Here is a 17,082-nt window from a genome sequence, read left to right on the forward strand (position 1 = left end):
TTAAAGGGAGGGAATTGTAGTTAAGAAAATGGACTCACAACTTATAAGTGTAATTGTCAAAAGACAAAACAAGACAACATAAATAAATTCATGTGATTAAGAGGCCCCAACGGTAGGTAGTTGGCCTAGATATTTCACTTCAAAATGAATTGAAATTTCTGGATCCCCTTTATTTTTTTTTAATATAATAAAATAATAATAATATAATAATAATAATGCAAGTTAATTTTAGCAACAAAATGCTCAAACGCAACCTCACCTCTCATAACTGATTGACAAGGATTCCTATATTGTGACTTTGACTCAAATGTATTTTAGCTAATTAGCTTGGAGTGTTTGATCATTAGTGTATTCCCTGTTATATGGACAACATTTATTTACGTGTACTTTTCGATTTACATCACTTTTCATTTTTGTTTGTCCCACTAATTTTATATTTTTTCTTATATATTAATTTCATTCACATACTAATACAATCTAGGCCTAAAAAACTACTCCCTTTGTTCTTTAAAAAAGTTTTCACTTTCCATTTTAAAGTATTACTTTTATTGTTCCCATAAGAAATCTTTACACTTATATAATTTTGGACAAAAATAACCTTACTCATCCTCGGGGGAGATTTTGAGCATGTTCAACATATTCGACTGCACAGGGCCTCAAAAATTGGAAAAGCCTCAATAGTATATTATGTAGTAGGTATTAAGTATTTATTGATACAAAATTAATAGGAAAATAACATGATTTTTGAAATTGCACAGGGCCTTTAAAGAAGTTTCCAATTTTTGCTCCGCCCTGCTCATTCTCATTTTAATATTTTAATAATGCTTTTGGTCTCCATATATCTTCCATTAACTTCATTTTAACATTTTTATATTCTTTATGGTTCCCATATGTTTCTCACTAACTTTATAAATATATTTTTTATTAGTTGTGGTTAGAGATGTTCATTCGGGTGATCGGGTCGGTTTCGGACGGGTGTTATTCGGCTCGGTTGCATTTTGGATCGGTTATTTTTCGGTTGTGTCTTACAACGGGTCACACTCGGGTCGAGTCGGTTAGTCACAGTTCGATTGGAGATCGGTTATTCAAGCTATCGGGTTAGCATCAGTTCGGTGTCGGTTGAAGTTCGTGTCAAGTGTCAATCGGTCTCGGGTTGTCATCGATTACTAATTGGTTCAGCTTATCGGGTATAGATCGGGTTCGAGTTTTTTTTTAAAAGCAAAATTCAGCTACGTATTACTAATTACTATCGATCGAATCAATATCAAATTAAGTTGTTAGTCAATTTTTAATTGATGACAATTTATTTAAAGCAAAATAGTTAAAATGCAAATCAATTAGTAATCATTATTATTTTGTTACTTTTACTTGTTTGACCGGAAATTAAAATTAAAAAGTTCTATCAATATTCATTTAATTCGATTAAAAGTAGTTAAATAAACATTGACCATTAATTATTAACTCTAAATATAGGAAACCATGTATTTATAAAATTTAATTTATTAAAATATCTAACACTTTATTAGATTAACAAATAAGATGATTGAATATGAGTCTATCATACTTCTATGTTAAAAATTGGTTCAGGTTTACAGCAATTCAATCTAAAATTCGTTCGGATTAAGTCGGTTTTAGCCGGATACAATTTGGTTTCGAGCGTGATTCGGGTCGGATATGACTCGAGTCGGTCATTATTAGGTTCGGGTAATCTCGGTTAACGGTTATGTGTCGATTACAAAAATCGGTTATAGCTCGGGTTTAGGTTTCCCATTTTCGGTTGTCAACCGGTTCGGGTACAATTTCGGTTCGGGTACTGACGGTTCGATAAACCAAAAAAAGGAACACATATTCGGATCAATTTACTTTCAGTTTCGGTTCGGATTTCGGAGTCGGGTCACTTTGAACAGCTCTAGTTGTGGTCCCTATATTTTTTCAATAACTTTTAATATTTATGGTCTCTACGATTCCTCCATCAAATTTATTATTCAATAAAATAATATCATTACTATCAAAAGAAATCTATTTTTTTCAATTCCCGTAAACATTTCTAGACACCCATGTTGTAATTTCAAATATATGAAGGCTAAAAAGGTGCCAAGTCATTTCCCAATAAGCGAAGATGATCCAAGATGCAAAACTTTAATTGGACAAAGTATAGCTAGCAACCTCAAAGTTGATATCTCATGATAAAAAGTAGACCCTTTAAGGAACTATAAATAAACAATACTTCACTGCTCACTAAATGTGGTGGGCAAACAACAAGAGAGAAACAAAGATAAGAAAGTTAAGGGCACTCATCAATTACTTCTCATAACAAATCAATCAAGTAATGGCATCATCAGCCTCTTTCCTAAAGGCAACCCCAAGAGTAGGGTTGGACAATTCTGAGTGGGTTAAGGGTCAGTCCCTTCGCCCTGTCTCTGTTAAGGGCACCTCTGTCCTTGCTCCTTCCTCTTCTCTATCCATTAAGGCTAGCTATGCTGATGAGCTTGCTAAGACTGCTGTATGTTATCTTCTCTTTCATCTCTATAGACTTACACACGATTAGACCTGTGTAATGGGCCGGATAAAGATCGGAGCCGGGGCGGGCTTAAAATATTTTTTTAATTATAAGATAAAACTCGGGTAATTTAAATGTGGTTGGCCACTATAGTGATGCAATCTTAATTGATTATAATATTATTGATGAAATATAAATCCACTGATAAATATTTAATCAATAATATTTAAAATTGAACATTTGACTTTTTTTACATAAACTAATAGATATTTATTAATAACTGTGAATAATCTTAAACTTGATATTAAAATTTTATAGATTAATATTTTATCCAGAAGTTCTAGGGAGGTTTGACAACAATAAACCTTGCAAAATTGGAGGTCTTGATATTAAATTATGTAGTATATGATAGCAATTTAAAAATATAAAATTATTAGAAAATATCATAATTTTAAAAATTACACAGGTCCATTACAAAATTTTTAAATTTTTGCTCCGCCACTATGGAAAATATCATCCATTAATAAGGGTATATCTGGAAATTTGTTTTTTTCAAAATGAACAAAAGTTGGATTCTATTCATGTCAGGTTGTGCTGAAGGCTTAATATAATACTCTTTCTTTCCCTATCATTAATCATTATGCACTGGTTTGTAAATGTTGAATTACTAAAATACTCCTTTTTTTTTATTTGTCTCATTTAATTAAAAAAATCTCTTAAAAGAAAATAGTTAAAGGGGGCAAATTCAAAGAGTAGACAGAGTAATATTTGGTAAAATAACATAAAGAATTAATTTGAGGAAGAGATAAGTAGATGACATTAAATGAGAAAATATATACTTCATATTACTAATTTTAGTATTCGCATCTCATTATTCATGACATAGTCAAATTTTGAGTTACAACTACTGAAATTTCAAGGAATTGTTATTTAGGGCATCACAAATTCTTAAATGATTTCTATTGGGTCGGTCCATTTACGTATAGTGTGTGATCCCTTACAACTTTAAAGGAAATAATTACAAAAATGAGTTAGTTATATAAGTCCGTTTCAGTATGAGATGGTCTCATAAAAAAGAGTTCTGATGACATTGGTAAAAAAAGAGTTAATTATACTTCATAAAAAAGAGCACCATAATCGTTCATACAATTTCAAACAAATTTCACGTTGCTAAACACAAACACTACCTAAATACAGGGCATCTAGGGAATGCGAGGTGATGGACCGTATAGGACCCCCTCTTTCTCCCGTATATGAAAAAGTTAATAAAAAAAGAAATATGTTAAGCTTATTAATAAAATAAATATATTTACTATAAATAAGGCACAAAATAAAAGTTTTTCACAGGGCCCCAAATTTTTCAAAACGGCTCTGCTAAATAAAAATAAAAATCGAGCAAGGTGTAAACATAGTAAGGATCTAATGCTAGTATTGGGATATGCTGAACAGAAATCAATTGCATCCCCAGGGCGTGGGATTCTGGCCATAGATGAGTCCAATGCAACCTGCGGAAAGAGGCTAGCCTCGATTGGACTCGAGAACACTGAGGCCAATCGCCAAGCCTACCGAACTCTGCTCGTTTCAGCCCCTGGCCTTGGTCAGTACATTTCCGGAGCCATCCTTTTCGAAGAGACGCTCTATCAGTCCACAACTGATGGCAAGAAAATTGTTGATGTGCTTGTTGAGCAGAACATTGTTCCTGGTATTAAGGTCGATAAGGTAAGCGCGCAACTCATCCAGCTTACGAAGGGCTTTGATCAGGACTTGATTATCCTTTTTCTAGCTTTTGATTGTGTATTATATTGAATTTATTATAGGGTTTGGTTCCGTTGGCTGGATCAAACAACGAGTCATGGTGTCAAGGACTCGATGGGCTAGCTTCTCGTTCTGCTGCCTACTACCAACAGGGTGCTCGTTTTGCTAAATGGTAAGCGTGTTAGAGTATATAATATATCATGGGGCCTTAACCATTAGCTGAGTTGGTTCCTTGACATGGTATCAGAGCCGGAGTGACAAGAGGTCACATATTCGAATCTCAACTATCCCTCATATAAAGTGGAATATTCAGCGCATGTGCGCATCCACACTTCTAACCCAACGGGCTCTTGTGTGAGGGGGCGTGGTAAAGTATATAATATATCCTGCGGCCTCAACCATCAGCTTAAGTTTTTGGTTAAGTTGGTTCCTTGACGGTGTTCTAATTAGCTGGTGATCCTGTTGAGTTCAGGCGTACAGTTGTGAGCATCCCAAATGGACCATCTGCACTCGCGGTGAAGGAAGCAGCGTGGGGTCTAGCTCGCTACGCTGCCATCTCACAGGTAATTTTAGTAGGCTACTCTACAAACTTCAATCCGAAAAACTCTTGCAATAATGTGGTGTGATATGTAGGACAATGGATTGGTCCCGATTGTGGAGCCAGAGATATTGTTGGATGGAGAGCACGGGATTGACAGGACTTTCGAGGTAGCACAGAAAGTTTGGGCCGAGGTTTTCTTTTACCTTGCCGAGAACAATGTTATGTTCGAAGGTATTCTTTTGAAACCGAGCATGGTCACTCCTGGTGCTGAGTGCAAGGACAAAGCAACTCCACAACAGGTTTCCGAATACACTCTCCGCCTCTTACGTCAGAGAATTCCCCCTGCTGTACCTGGAATCATGGCAAGTTCGCCCTTCATTTTGCAATTTTCCCTTAATTTTCACCCTTAAATCTTAAAAACGGAAAAAATTTAAAAGGGTGTTTGGCAAATAGCTGATAGTTGGTAGCTGATTACATTGGCCGATTTGTCCCACTAATTTTATTGACTGGTTTAACTAGCTGATTTTGAACTCGTTGCTATGAGCCTTGTTCCAAAACAGCTTATTTATAACAATAAGTTCTTTCAACTAGCTAATTTACCAAACACTATTAGATTTTTTGATCACCAACCTTCTATTTGTATTAAAATAAGCTGAAATTGGGTGTATATTTTGGTACAGTTTTTGTCTGGTGGGCAATCTGAAGTTGAAGCGACCCTTAACTTGAATGCAATGAACCAAGCTCCGAACCCATGGCACGTGTCATTTTCCTACGCAAGAGCCCTTCAGAATACATGCCTCAAGACATGGGGAGGAAGGCCTGAGAATGTGCAGGCTGCGCAGGAGGCTTTGCTTCAACGGGCAAAGTCTAACTCTCTTGCGCAGCTCGGCAAATACACTGGTGAAGGAGAATCGGAGGAGGCCACTCAAGGAATGTACGTCAAGAATTACTCTTACTAAGATGTGTGCTAAAGAAATATTCATGCTAATGTTCAGAAATGAGGATTTATCAAGTTGGTGATCCAAGTGAAAGCAGGCTTATTAGTTATTGCCCTTTGTACTTTTAAGTTTTTGATCTATTACAAACTCAACTGATGATGCTTTCATTTTACCCTTCATGTACTTTTTTCTTCACTTTTTGAGTTTTGACCATGATTATAAAGGTTGAGATCAACTATATGAATTAATAAATCGGTTTTAATGTTCATCCACACAGATTTCTTCATTGCTATGGTATTAAACTGTAAAATCAACTAAAAGAGAATGCTTGAAGAATCATCCTAAATCAAGATGAATGACTTTTGATCTTAGGTTGTACCATTGTACATTGAACTAGTCTAACTGATTCCAAAATCTATGGTAGATTTTACTCAATATCCATGGCACCACAATTCATAGTGGCATTTCCTAATTTAAGTAAATCATGACACATCCCTCCGAACTTTAATGGTCATCCTACCTCCATCCCTTTCGATTTGTCTCATTTGATATTTTGGATGATCCCACTTATCTTGTCTCAACTTCTTATTTGAAAATAGGCCCTACCACTCTCTTTTAAATGCATCTATACATTTCAATTCTTTTTATATCATCTATACAATTCTATCTCTCTTTTTTTAAAAATTCTTTTTATATCATTCATACAATTTTATCTCTCTTTTCATTAATTACAAAATTTTCATATCCCTTAAAGATACCCCATTTGCAAGATGATCCAAATTCAAGGAGATAGAGTAATATAACTTTATTAAAAAGTTAAAGGTGTGGTACATATGGCCACTAATGTGCAGATCAAGCCATGATACAAAAGATACCAAACTATACAAGAATGTAGAAGAAATTGTTATGATTGGGGCACAATGGAAATGGCTGGGAGGAATTCTATGGTGGAAGCCTTGTGGCTGGGAACATAACAACATCATGATCATTTCAAGAATTTACAAAACACTATTTTCCTCCCATTAGTATCTTATTATGGATGAGCATGGCATTATCTTGTACAAATTGCATTTGACGGATCTGCATTGTATATGTATTAAAGCATTGGCGCATCAAACAGAACTCCAACTGCGAGCATCACTTTGGCACTCAGACAACCAAAGATCTATGTATTCTGTAACCTGTTGTCTCACTTTGTTCACAGCATCTGGTGATTCGCATCTCGTGTCATCACCTGAATCATAAAATTGATAATATGTTTTAGCAAGAGATAGAAGCAAAATTGAGCAATTATGCTTCTGATGTCTGTATTTCCATCTTAAACCCAGATATGTGATAAGAAACGCGACCACCCCACACTCACACTAAGTCATATTAGCCAAAGAATTTATCTCCTTTGTTCCCATAATTAGCTCTAGCTTTTTGGTTGTAGATCTTCAAACATGATAACTTTTCAAATAAAGATAAGATGTCTTGTGTGTTTTGGAATTTCCGCATGTTTTCAGATAAGGTGACTAAGCATAACATTCTCCTTTCCTGTTCTTACTCCCTCAATCAATCCTCTATCGACCCCTCTCACAAATAGTCTCCCCAGAACATCCGGCAGTAAACTAGGTAGAAAAGAAGTGGTGAGAGTGCATCATATCACTTGAGTCCTCTTAAAGATTAAAATCATTCCTAGGATGTCCATTAACCACAATGGAGAAACATCAGAAGTCCAAACATCAGAAAAATCCATCTGTTCCATTTTATGCCAAAACCATTCTTTTCAAGCACCTTACCCAAGAAGATCTTGTCCACTCTATCATACACCTTTTCCAGTTTGAACATTTCACATTAACTATTACAAATTTTAATATCAAAGTTGTTCAAGAGGTTGTAGCAATTATTATCCAAGAGCAAGTCATCACGGAGGTTGCTAAAGATGTTTTGATAGAGCTTAAAGAAGTTGTCCCAGATAATTATGTGTTAAGACTCCTAATGCATCTATAGATGTGGCCAAGACATTGTAGATGATAAAACTAAAAGGTGGAGTAAAACTTTTAGTACATTTTTTGATCCACCTAAGGTCATACCCAATTTCTAATTGCTTGATGACAAAATTGTAGTAGAGTTTAAAGCAAAATTGACACAAACATGTGGCTCGGGTTCAATATGGGTGAAGATATAACTGTAATTCTCATTATTAGGAACGCTATGATCAAAGGATTATTTTTATTGGAGTATCATTAAACAAAATTCGAGGAAATTTTTTCTTAAAAGGAGAGCATGCACAGATTCGCATTGGTGCAAGGCAAGGGCATCAATTCACTATTTAGTGAGCCTTCACAACGCATGAACAATATTAGAATTAATTGCGAATTACAGCCTTAATGTTTGATAGTTTTGCGAATTACAGCCTTCAAAGTAGCTTTTTGACCACTATTCAAGCCAGGTGACCGGATCCGTACAAAATGACCGGTTGACCCTCATTTTTACCTTTGACTTTGTTTTTTTGGTTAAAATTTTTTTTTTTCAGTTTAAATTTTTTTTTTTATCATTTAATTCCTTCTTCCCTGCCATTTAACCCATTCTCTTTCCTCCTCCATTGTTGCACATCAAAGCTTTTGAGTTTTTTTTTTTTTTCATTCAATCTCATCCTTAAATTTAACCCATCTTCATCAATTTGAGTTTTATTTTTTTTTTCTCATTCAATTCCTTATTTTTTTGTAACCCTAAATTTCAATTTTGGGGAAATTGATGACAAACTCCATTTTCTCCAAATTTTAAGGCATTAATGTTTCTGATTTCTTCCTTGTCTTCCTTATCTTCTTCCTGATTTCTTTCTTATCTTCCTTCAACCCTTTGAAACCCAGACTTATATTCCTTCAACCCTGATTTCTTTCTTTCCATTTCGGATCCCGAGGAAACTTGTACCTTTGCTTTTGTTCACTTATTCATTTTATCAAATATTATTTGATGCAAACCATCTACTAATGAACAAGAAAATGAATTGAGACGTATTCAATGTATAAAAACAATCCATTCTTCCTAAGAGCAACTTGTTAAGTATTGCAGAAAAACAAGTAACGGCATGTGTTCCTAGGATACATAGATTGGTTTTGTTAAAATAGTTTAACTCGAATTTATATTGCCATATACTATTCTAGATAAATAATTTTTGACTCAAAATAGTGCTAGATAAAAAGTTATTAGCATCTTTGTGTAGCATGTACATACCTTCAATACTTAATGGTGATTGAGGGCAGCCCCGTAAGTCCGTGCCGTGGCCACAATTGTAACAAGTCACGACAAGAGATGGCACTGAAAATTTTAGAATATACATCAATACGAAAAGAAGATGAACGTGAATCAGCTGCATAAATAATAACTTGATGGAAAAGTGTATATCATTACAAAAAGGGGATGAACATGAAAAAGCTATCTCCCCAAACCAGTTTTTTCATGGGGGAGGAGAGATTGATAAGGAAGAGTTCCTATCTCAAATAATCCAAAAGTGGTTTAATTTCCTGGGGGTTGTAGAAATAGCCATATGGCAATGTCCTGGAAGTCAGGGTGATTGTTAAGTCTGCATCTTGATCTGTTACTTTTTACAATGATCTATGAATGAACAACAATTTCATGAAGTTAACACATAAATGCACATCTGTTGGCTTAATTGAATTCATTTGAGATTTTTTTTTGTACGTAGGATGAACATTATAGGTCAGATGAAATCTCCCAACTATCATTAAATTAAATATCCTTGATATCATTAAATATACTTGCTTTTGAAACATAAGATTGGTATACAACATAAAATCAACATAGTACACTGATAACACAAGTCTGAAAACATTTTCCCGATCATTCAAAGATAACATAACGAATTGCCAAAAGTTCAAAAAAAAAAGCTTTGAAGTGTACAGATATGAAACACTTACTTAAAACTACCTAATCCGTTTCAAGATAAAGAAAAATAGATGCACTATTGCGATAAATGTTTTAAAAAATATAAAAGGCAACTCACTGTCAGGAGACGAAGTTTGTTTAGATGCATGTCGCCAAGGATCTTGTGAGCCATTTGTAAATACGATCTTGCTACCTGCCAGTTAAAGATAACTAAGAAATTAGATTTTGTATTTCCCTTTTTGTCCGTTATCTATCCTCTATGAACTTGGGTTTTCTAGTATCTTCATAAAGATTTCTCAAGAATAGTATTATGTCAGAACTTCTAGCTTCAACTTTAGGTAATAATTCCCCAATAAAATTCCAAATACATTTTGCAGGCACTCTTTAGCTTTTGTTTGATGAAAGATATTGAGTAATCATGTTTCATGATGCATGTATAAAAGGTTTGTTTGATATGAAAGAGCTTACAAAATCTTAATAAACAGTCATGATGCGTATATACACGATTTTAACTACTCTATAATTTCTCTTAGGATTTTCTAAAGTATATGCAAATGTTTTATATTAGTTAAAGTATGTATAAACCTATTCTCTATAAACTTGAGTAACTAAGGACTCCATAAGATTCACAAAACACAAACGTAAAAGTTACGGAAATACATGCAAGTCTAAAACAATATAGCAATATTGGTGCCCTTTGAAATTGGCAAATAAATGAAGGGGAAGTTTACAAACCAGCTATCTTTGTCCCTCCATAGTACACATTAGTCACATCAACTTTAGGGTATACGCTGTCACCAAAAACATTCTTACAAAGGTCCAAATGGTATCTGTATAGACAACCAAACAAACAATGATAAATAGGCAATAGCATTAAACTTCCGTCTTCAGCCAACACAGCAGACCCTTAAAGAAAAAAGACAAAGGGAGAATTTTGGTAGGTCGACTTGAATGCAAACAAAAGAAAGAAGCAATCAAAACAAACTTGGTGTTAACTTGAGATGATCGAATGCTATCATTTGCAGGTGCCACCTGGAAATATGCAACTTCACTACAAACTTGGAACCACCACAATCTATCAGAACTACCAGAAGTGGTGTTCTTCAAGTAATTCTGATTATATGTTTCAACTTTGAAACCAGTGCTTCCTATAAAGAAGTCTTTCACATATGATGCATAAGGTTCCTGCATGAGAAACTCCAAATTCATAAAGCAGAGGTAGGAAAAGAATGAGGAGACTGACAAATGCATTAAAAACTTAAAGCTACATTTGGAATTGAAAATAAGGACACAAATTTGTCCACTGATTTTCTTAACTCTTAAATCAATTGAACCTGCAAGTAGCAAATTATATGAAATAACACCTAAACTCATCGAAAAAAAAAGCAAGAAATACTAGATAATCCAGTTTAAAGCTGATAATAAATCATATATTAAGCATACTTTTGGTCCATAACTCAATTTGGAAAACAGAAGAGTGTACTAAGCCTAAACACCAAGAGATTAAATAATGATTATGGAAATAGAATTTTGTACTGGTAACAATAATATTAAGGAAAACAGCATAATAGATAACATGGAAAGAATGAGGAAAACATACCACCACGTCTCGACCTGCATTCTTCGCTTCAACAAGGGGAGAGCACAACTTATCTGGATTTCCATACTGAATCTGCATGGTCCTAAAATAGTGAGCCCGTATAATAGGAAAATTCATTTTATAGGTGAAGAAATTCTTACGGCTATAACAGCAGCATCAGCCAAAAAATACAGGAAGTCCCCATCAATAGTCAGCTACAAGAAAATTGAGAAGATTTCAAAGGCAAACAAGCAACAATCAACCCAAAATAAGCTATAAAGATGTGACATAGAACGAATCTTTTTATGCATACATTAACCCGTTGTCAAAAGAATTAAAGATATTACCTCAGACGCACCAAACAATGACTTCAATGCGTTCCTGTCCAAAGTTAATTGTTTCTCAACAAGTTCGGTAACTTCTTGCAACACAGCTTTGCATTCAGGGCCAGCCGAGACACCTATCTGCAGTGTAGAATCACATATAAATCACTTTTATGCTTTATTCAGCAATCAGCATGCTGCCTCACCATAATATAGAATAATGAAACAAAGTCCATACAGTTTTAGAGCACAGATCAGGAACACACACCTGTTGATCAAACTCGGTAAAATTGTAAACTGCAAGAACTACAGCAGAACTCGCAAGACTTCCACAAGTCAAATGTGGAAACTTAAGGCGGAACCAAGCACTAAGAGCCCCAGGGTATGATACTCCTATCACAAACCACGGATTTTCGATATCTTTTGATCTATTGAGCTTCTGGTTTAGAGAGTCCTTTAAAACAAGCAACGGAAATCTATGTCAAAAGATTTCTAAATGAATATGGGCATCAAGGTATAAGCTTTTGTTACAATCATCAAATACTGAGATCTTGCGGCAGACACATACAATGAAAAAGGTGCATCACAGAGCAAGAAAACAACTATCCAAAGTACTATCCTCCGTATCTTTATACTTGCAACCTACCAATTAGGCATACACATTGGAACAGAGATTAAACATTGTGGTAAATGGACAAACTAATCAAGCAAGAAGTCATCACAACATCCTTTCTTCTTATCTGGGAGATCCATACAAGTTGACATCCTAGACCCAAAAATAACCTTCAGAAGGCTGTGACTGCTCCTTTTACTATGCTAGAAAATTGTAAATCAGTCTGGAAATTTGAAATCTAAGTGCTCCTGTTTACAATGCCAGACAACTGTATAGTCCCAAAAATTTAAAAAGAAAAAAGGTGGAATTAGATCACACCTGATAAAACTGGCGAAATGTAGCCAAGTCAAAAAGTGCCTGCTTGGAAGAAAGATATTTAAGATTTTCCGTTGTGTGTGATTTAAAGGGGGAACTCCTTCCATAATACCGATGCTCAGGGGATACAATAGCAGCTCCAAACTTCTTGGCTAAAACCTGAAGTATAAAATAAATGAAGAGTACGTACGAAATATACTGAGAAAAGAAGACGACTCCACTGAACAAGATCCAGAACCAAATTGGCTTTCATGCGCTGATGCATGTGTTGACAAATTGTAACTGTAATACACCATTTTGCAAGGCCAAGGAACAAAATATTTAAACTTTCAAAAGAAAGGAACAAAATATTTAAGAATGCATGGATTTTTTAAAACAAATCTAAGAGAGCTGCTCTAATATGAGAAAATGCTTCAAGCAAAGTTGTAATAAGACAAAGTCATAATTCAGAAATATCAAGAAAACTAGGGATATGCACAACGTATATATATGTTTTTAAGAACATTTACAATTAACTACATTTTCATGACCTAAGTACAAGTAGAAAAAATTATTGATTCATGTATGCTACAATCACAGAAAGATTGCTCCATAGTGATTAGTGAAGTCCAAACTGATGTTAGGTGTACTCATAGTCTCATACAAGTTCACAGAACTAGATAACTCATTATAGAGCCATCTAACGGGTAAGAAACTAACAACTTCCTATTCCTTTATACACTAATCTAGAGTGTCCACTACATCAACATGCCCTTGCACCACTTAATTGTCTTTCCTAACTTACCAAAGGCATTTAAAGTCAATTTGGTCTGCAAAAAACATTTTCCACGAAAGTAAGTTTTCCTTCGTTCGGGTGATAGAAGATTATTTTCTTGAGTTTTGGAAGGTAATATATTTACATGGCGATAAAAATTCTTTTCCCGCTCACTTTCCTTTCTAATAATTTGTTCCTAACCGAGAATTGAATCTTGTCTCAATTGAAGAGCAAGTACGACTTTTCCAAGGTCCTGAGGTCAATTCCCACCTAGCCCTTCCCTTCCCTAGTCTACCCTATAATTCAAAAAGTAATTTGTTCCCTGCCAAAGAGAAAAGAGGCAAACATACTCCCCCACAACAAACACAATCATATTGAGGTAGAAGCAGTCTATGGCTGAAAATATGGTCATTATCTTCATGTGCAAAGTGGGTTGTAGCACATGAGCCCCTAAACTATAAGGGAAATGTTTTTGGCTTTCTTTACTTCTTAGAAGAGGGCACTAAATTGGCAAAAGAGTGATTAAAATCGTGTGTGCAGGTGAACAAACAAAAGAAAAGTGAATAAAATGGCAAGGTGTGATATTATTAGGGGACGAAATGTTGAAGACAACCCTATAGGAAAAGATGCAGCAAAATGCAATTTCAAAAAGACAATTTGGCATGCAGATAACATCAATTAAAATGGTTGAAGGTATAAACTCACACTTAAATAGTCATTGGATATTCCATTGCATGATGATTCACCACAAATTTTTAAAAAGATGGGTCCATTAGGGGAACGGAAGTAGTCTAAAAACTCATAGTATCTTTGTTGAAACTTGCGATGGTCCTGCACAAGCAATGCCAAAGTTCAATATCAAAGCCATAGTGAAAAAAGAAAAACACAAGCACCTACTTAAACATTTAACATAAAGGTATCAAAAACATGATATTTGGATAATAGTTCAAATTGAATCAAGCCGAAAAGGCACCCCACAACACAAAGGGAGTATAGAATTAAAATTCATACATATATATCGAGATATAAAGTACTACCTCCATTTTTTGAAAGTTTTTCTTTTTTATAGGCAGTTTTTAATCTGTGTATCAAGTCAAAATCTCTTTTAAAATGTTTCATAAAAATTATAAAAAATGTATATTAAATTTCTTTATATTGAGACGAATCTAATAGGACCATATATGAATATATTTTAACTCATGCATAACCACGAAAAATCATGTTCTAGTTTCTTTCTCCTTAAAAGGAATATTCTAATATGGACAAACTTTTAGAGACGGAGGGAGTAATTTATTAAATTCATAAAATATCACGCAATCTAATCAAAAATTAATTTTATACAGCATAGCTAAGGTAGGTAGTAGATACAGTCACTACGAATAAAAGATTTTGAAAAGGTATTGCAATGACCTCCACCACGCATCAGCAATGTTGTATGTGTACTGTTGTAGTGGTTTTCAATTTGTAAATTAAGGAATCATTAATAAGTCAGAAAAACAATTTTTTAATGTTACTCAGACTGCTTCATTGCACTAGTACATCTTGACAATCCTAGTCGGACTAAAATTATGGAAGTTTTTCACAAAACAACCTTGTGGACATAACTGATTCTGAGTAACACAGAAGGTGTACTAAGCCATAGAGGGTGGAGCTAAGTCTTCATAAATGGAACCAAGAAGGTGAAGAAAAAAGAAAAATTTATTTCAGTAGTTTGATAGTATAGGATATGCTTGCTTATATAGAAGCAAAGCACATGACAAGCACACTTTCTTACTAACTTAATAACACGCGATATAATAAATCTTGACTAATTTGAAACAAACAAGATTAACAAACTCATACAGTTATAACTAACTTACTTTAGTTAGTTATATTTTCATGTATGTGAGCAAGAAACCATCATAAAGAATGTAAAATGTTACGCGGAAATGTAGCCAGCGACTTTTATTTATCTTCAGTTACTTGATTCCACAAAGAGACGGAGTGATGGTTGTCACTCGGGAGTTAATAATTTAGTGAACTACGACTTTAAACCTCAAATTTGTCAAATGCTTCTTTTATTGTGACGAGGGGGGTCATTTATTTCTATTCTAATCGAAAATCAAGTTCATATGTGCAATGTTGGAAGATTAACACTTTTCGGATTGAAGGAAAGAAAAGGGAGGGATTTGAAGAGATATTTCCTTTGTTTGGATACCAAACTCCGAGGGGGGAATTGGAAGGATTTGAAGAGGTTAGTTCCCTTGATTTTTGTTGTTGACCAATCTAAGAAAAAAGATTTAGAAGAAAAATGGTTTTTCTCTTCCTCTCCCTTCCTTTAGCTTTTCTTATCATTCTTTCTCCTACCTTTCCCTTCTTCCCTTCCCTCCTAAATTTTTATCAAAACATCATGAAAGATTGGATGACATTTTAGGAAGTAAAGCAAGAGTTGGGAAAAGGAGGGAAATTATTGATTTTTCCTTTTGAATATTTCCAATGTTCGGAGGATTTGTTTAGTACAAAATGTACAAGACTTCTCCCTTTCAATTCTTTCCCATATCTTTTTGGTATCCAAATAATGAAAATTTTATCCCTCTATTTCTTCCCCCTTCCTTTCTCTCTATTTCTTTCCATCCCAACATAGGGTAAGAATAACAACACTCACATCCGCATCAAAGTGGAAGTTTTCCCCCAAGGAAATCAATGTGTTTTTCTTCTCTAGTTTCCATTACTAAAGCCATGTTCTAAATTCTATTTATTGTAATAAAAACAAATACAAGTTTTTTCTATCAAACAAAATTTTCAGCTTACATTTCATGATTCCCTAAGTCCAACACACCATTTAAGAGTAATAACTCAATCAAAAAAGTTCCTGATGAGCAATGAGCACAGTTCTAGAATTTTCTCCCACAAATTTAATAACAATTATATCAAAAAACTTTACTTCCTTACCTAATACTGTATAAATACTCCCTCTTATTCTAATTTCTAATCAAATTTAGTGTTTAATTTTTACCCTATACAACATCACTCTTAAGTCTTAAATGTATTTTGTTTTCAATCTATGAATTAAACATAGTCCGGTGAAAACTTGTTTTATTCATCCTACTGTAAATTTCATTAATTTTTTATTTTTTATAAATTTTTATCAGCGTTAAGGATTAAAATAGAGCATTTGTAAATATACAAAACAAAATCAAATGAGATATTTGATTAGAATAGAATAGAAGGGAGTATTAGGATTTAGGATAGACAAAAGCCCAAAAACTATTAACAGCTTCCTGCAAAATTCATCTAATACAAGAAAAAGACTAGATTAAAACAGGATTAAAGCATTGTTTGTGCATAATATATTATTATCTGTTCTTTAAGCATAATAATCGAAATAAATATATGATTTAAAAAGGGAAAAATAAGGAAAACGAAAGTTAAAATTAAAAAAATGAAGAGAAAGAGCATACGTAAGGAGAGAAATGATCGAGAGTTTGATTGAACCAGTGCTCTTCTTTGGTCAAGAAATTATTGGGTGCTGAAGAGTGTTGAAGAAGACCGGAGTTGAGATAAGCAGAAGAGTAAGAAATATGGGCGATGAATAAGGCTACGAAGGAAACGAGTGTTGTCGCCATTGACGTCTTCCTGTTCTTTCCCGCTCCACTTCCACCCGGCATCTTTGGATGATCCAACACTTTGTTCTTAGCTTTGAGTTTAAAGGGGCGTTTGGCAATTGGCGGTCGCTTATTTGACCGGCTGAAAATGTTGTTTATTTTTATTGGTTTTTAAGTTAGCCGATAGATTTGGTTGTTTGTGGAGATGTTTGGTAATTTGAATATTAGCTGTTGGTTGTTTATTAGATAAAAAATAGGCCAAAAAGCCAACCAAAAAATCTAGTTGGAG

The 17,082-nt window shown here is 34.2% G+C and overlaps 2 protein-coding genes across 3 annotated transcripts; one reads left to right on the forward strand and one right to left on the reverse strand.

Annotated features, from left to right (window-relative positions):
- The first annotated feature begins 2,129 nt into the window (after nt 1–2,129).
- Nucleotides 2,130–6,006, forward strand: LOC130807340 (fructose-bisphosphate aldolase 1, chloroplastic). The gene is made up of 6 exons (XM_057672524.1): nt 2,130–2,503; nt 3,950–4,219; nt 4,318–4,427; nt 4,728–4,818; nt 4,889–5,158; nt 5,477–6,006. Exons 1-6 carry the CDS (start codon nt 2,330–2,332, stop codon nt 5,753–5,755), a joined length of 1,194 nt encoding a protein of 397 aa, XP_057528507.1. The 5' UTR covers nt 2,130–2,329; the 3' UTR covers nt 5,756–6,006.
- A 518-nt stretch (nt 6,007–6,524) lies between these two features.
- LOC130807339 (probable serine protease EDA2) lies at nt 6,525–16,876 on the reverse strand. 2 transcript variants are annotated; one of them, XM_057672522.1, is made up of 12 exons: nt 16,650–16,876; nt 13,915–14,040; nt 12,459–12,614; nt 11,796–11,981; nt 11,552–11,668; nt 11,366–11,419; nt 11,226–11,291; nt 10,611–10,810; nt 10,361–10,455; nt 9,744–9,818; nt 8,954–9,037; nt 6,525–6,968 (listed from the first exon to the last, which is right to left on the reverse strand). In XM_057672522.1, exons 1-12 carry the CDS (start codon nt 16,854–16,856, stop codon nt 6,847–6,849), a joined length of 1,488 nt encoding a protein of 495 aa, XP_057528505.1. In that variant the 5' UTR covers nt 16,857–16,876; the 3' UTR covers nt 6,525–6,846. The 2 variants fall into 2 exon arrangements, with proteins under 2 accessions (XP_057528505.1, XP_057528504.1); XM_057672521.1 differs by having other exon boundaries at nt 11,226–11,297.
- Between the last annotated feature and the right edge of the window lie 206 nt (nt 16,877–17,082).

Source organism: Amaranthus tricolor, chromosome 3 (assembly GCF_026212465.1).
Source record: "Amaranthus tricolor cultivar Red isolate AtriRed21 chromosome 3, ASM2621246v1, whole genome shotgun sequence".
NCBI classification, from domain to species: Eukaryota; Viridiplantae; Streptophyta; class Magnoliopsida; order Caryophyllales; family Amaranthaceae; genus Amaranthus; species Amaranthus tricolor.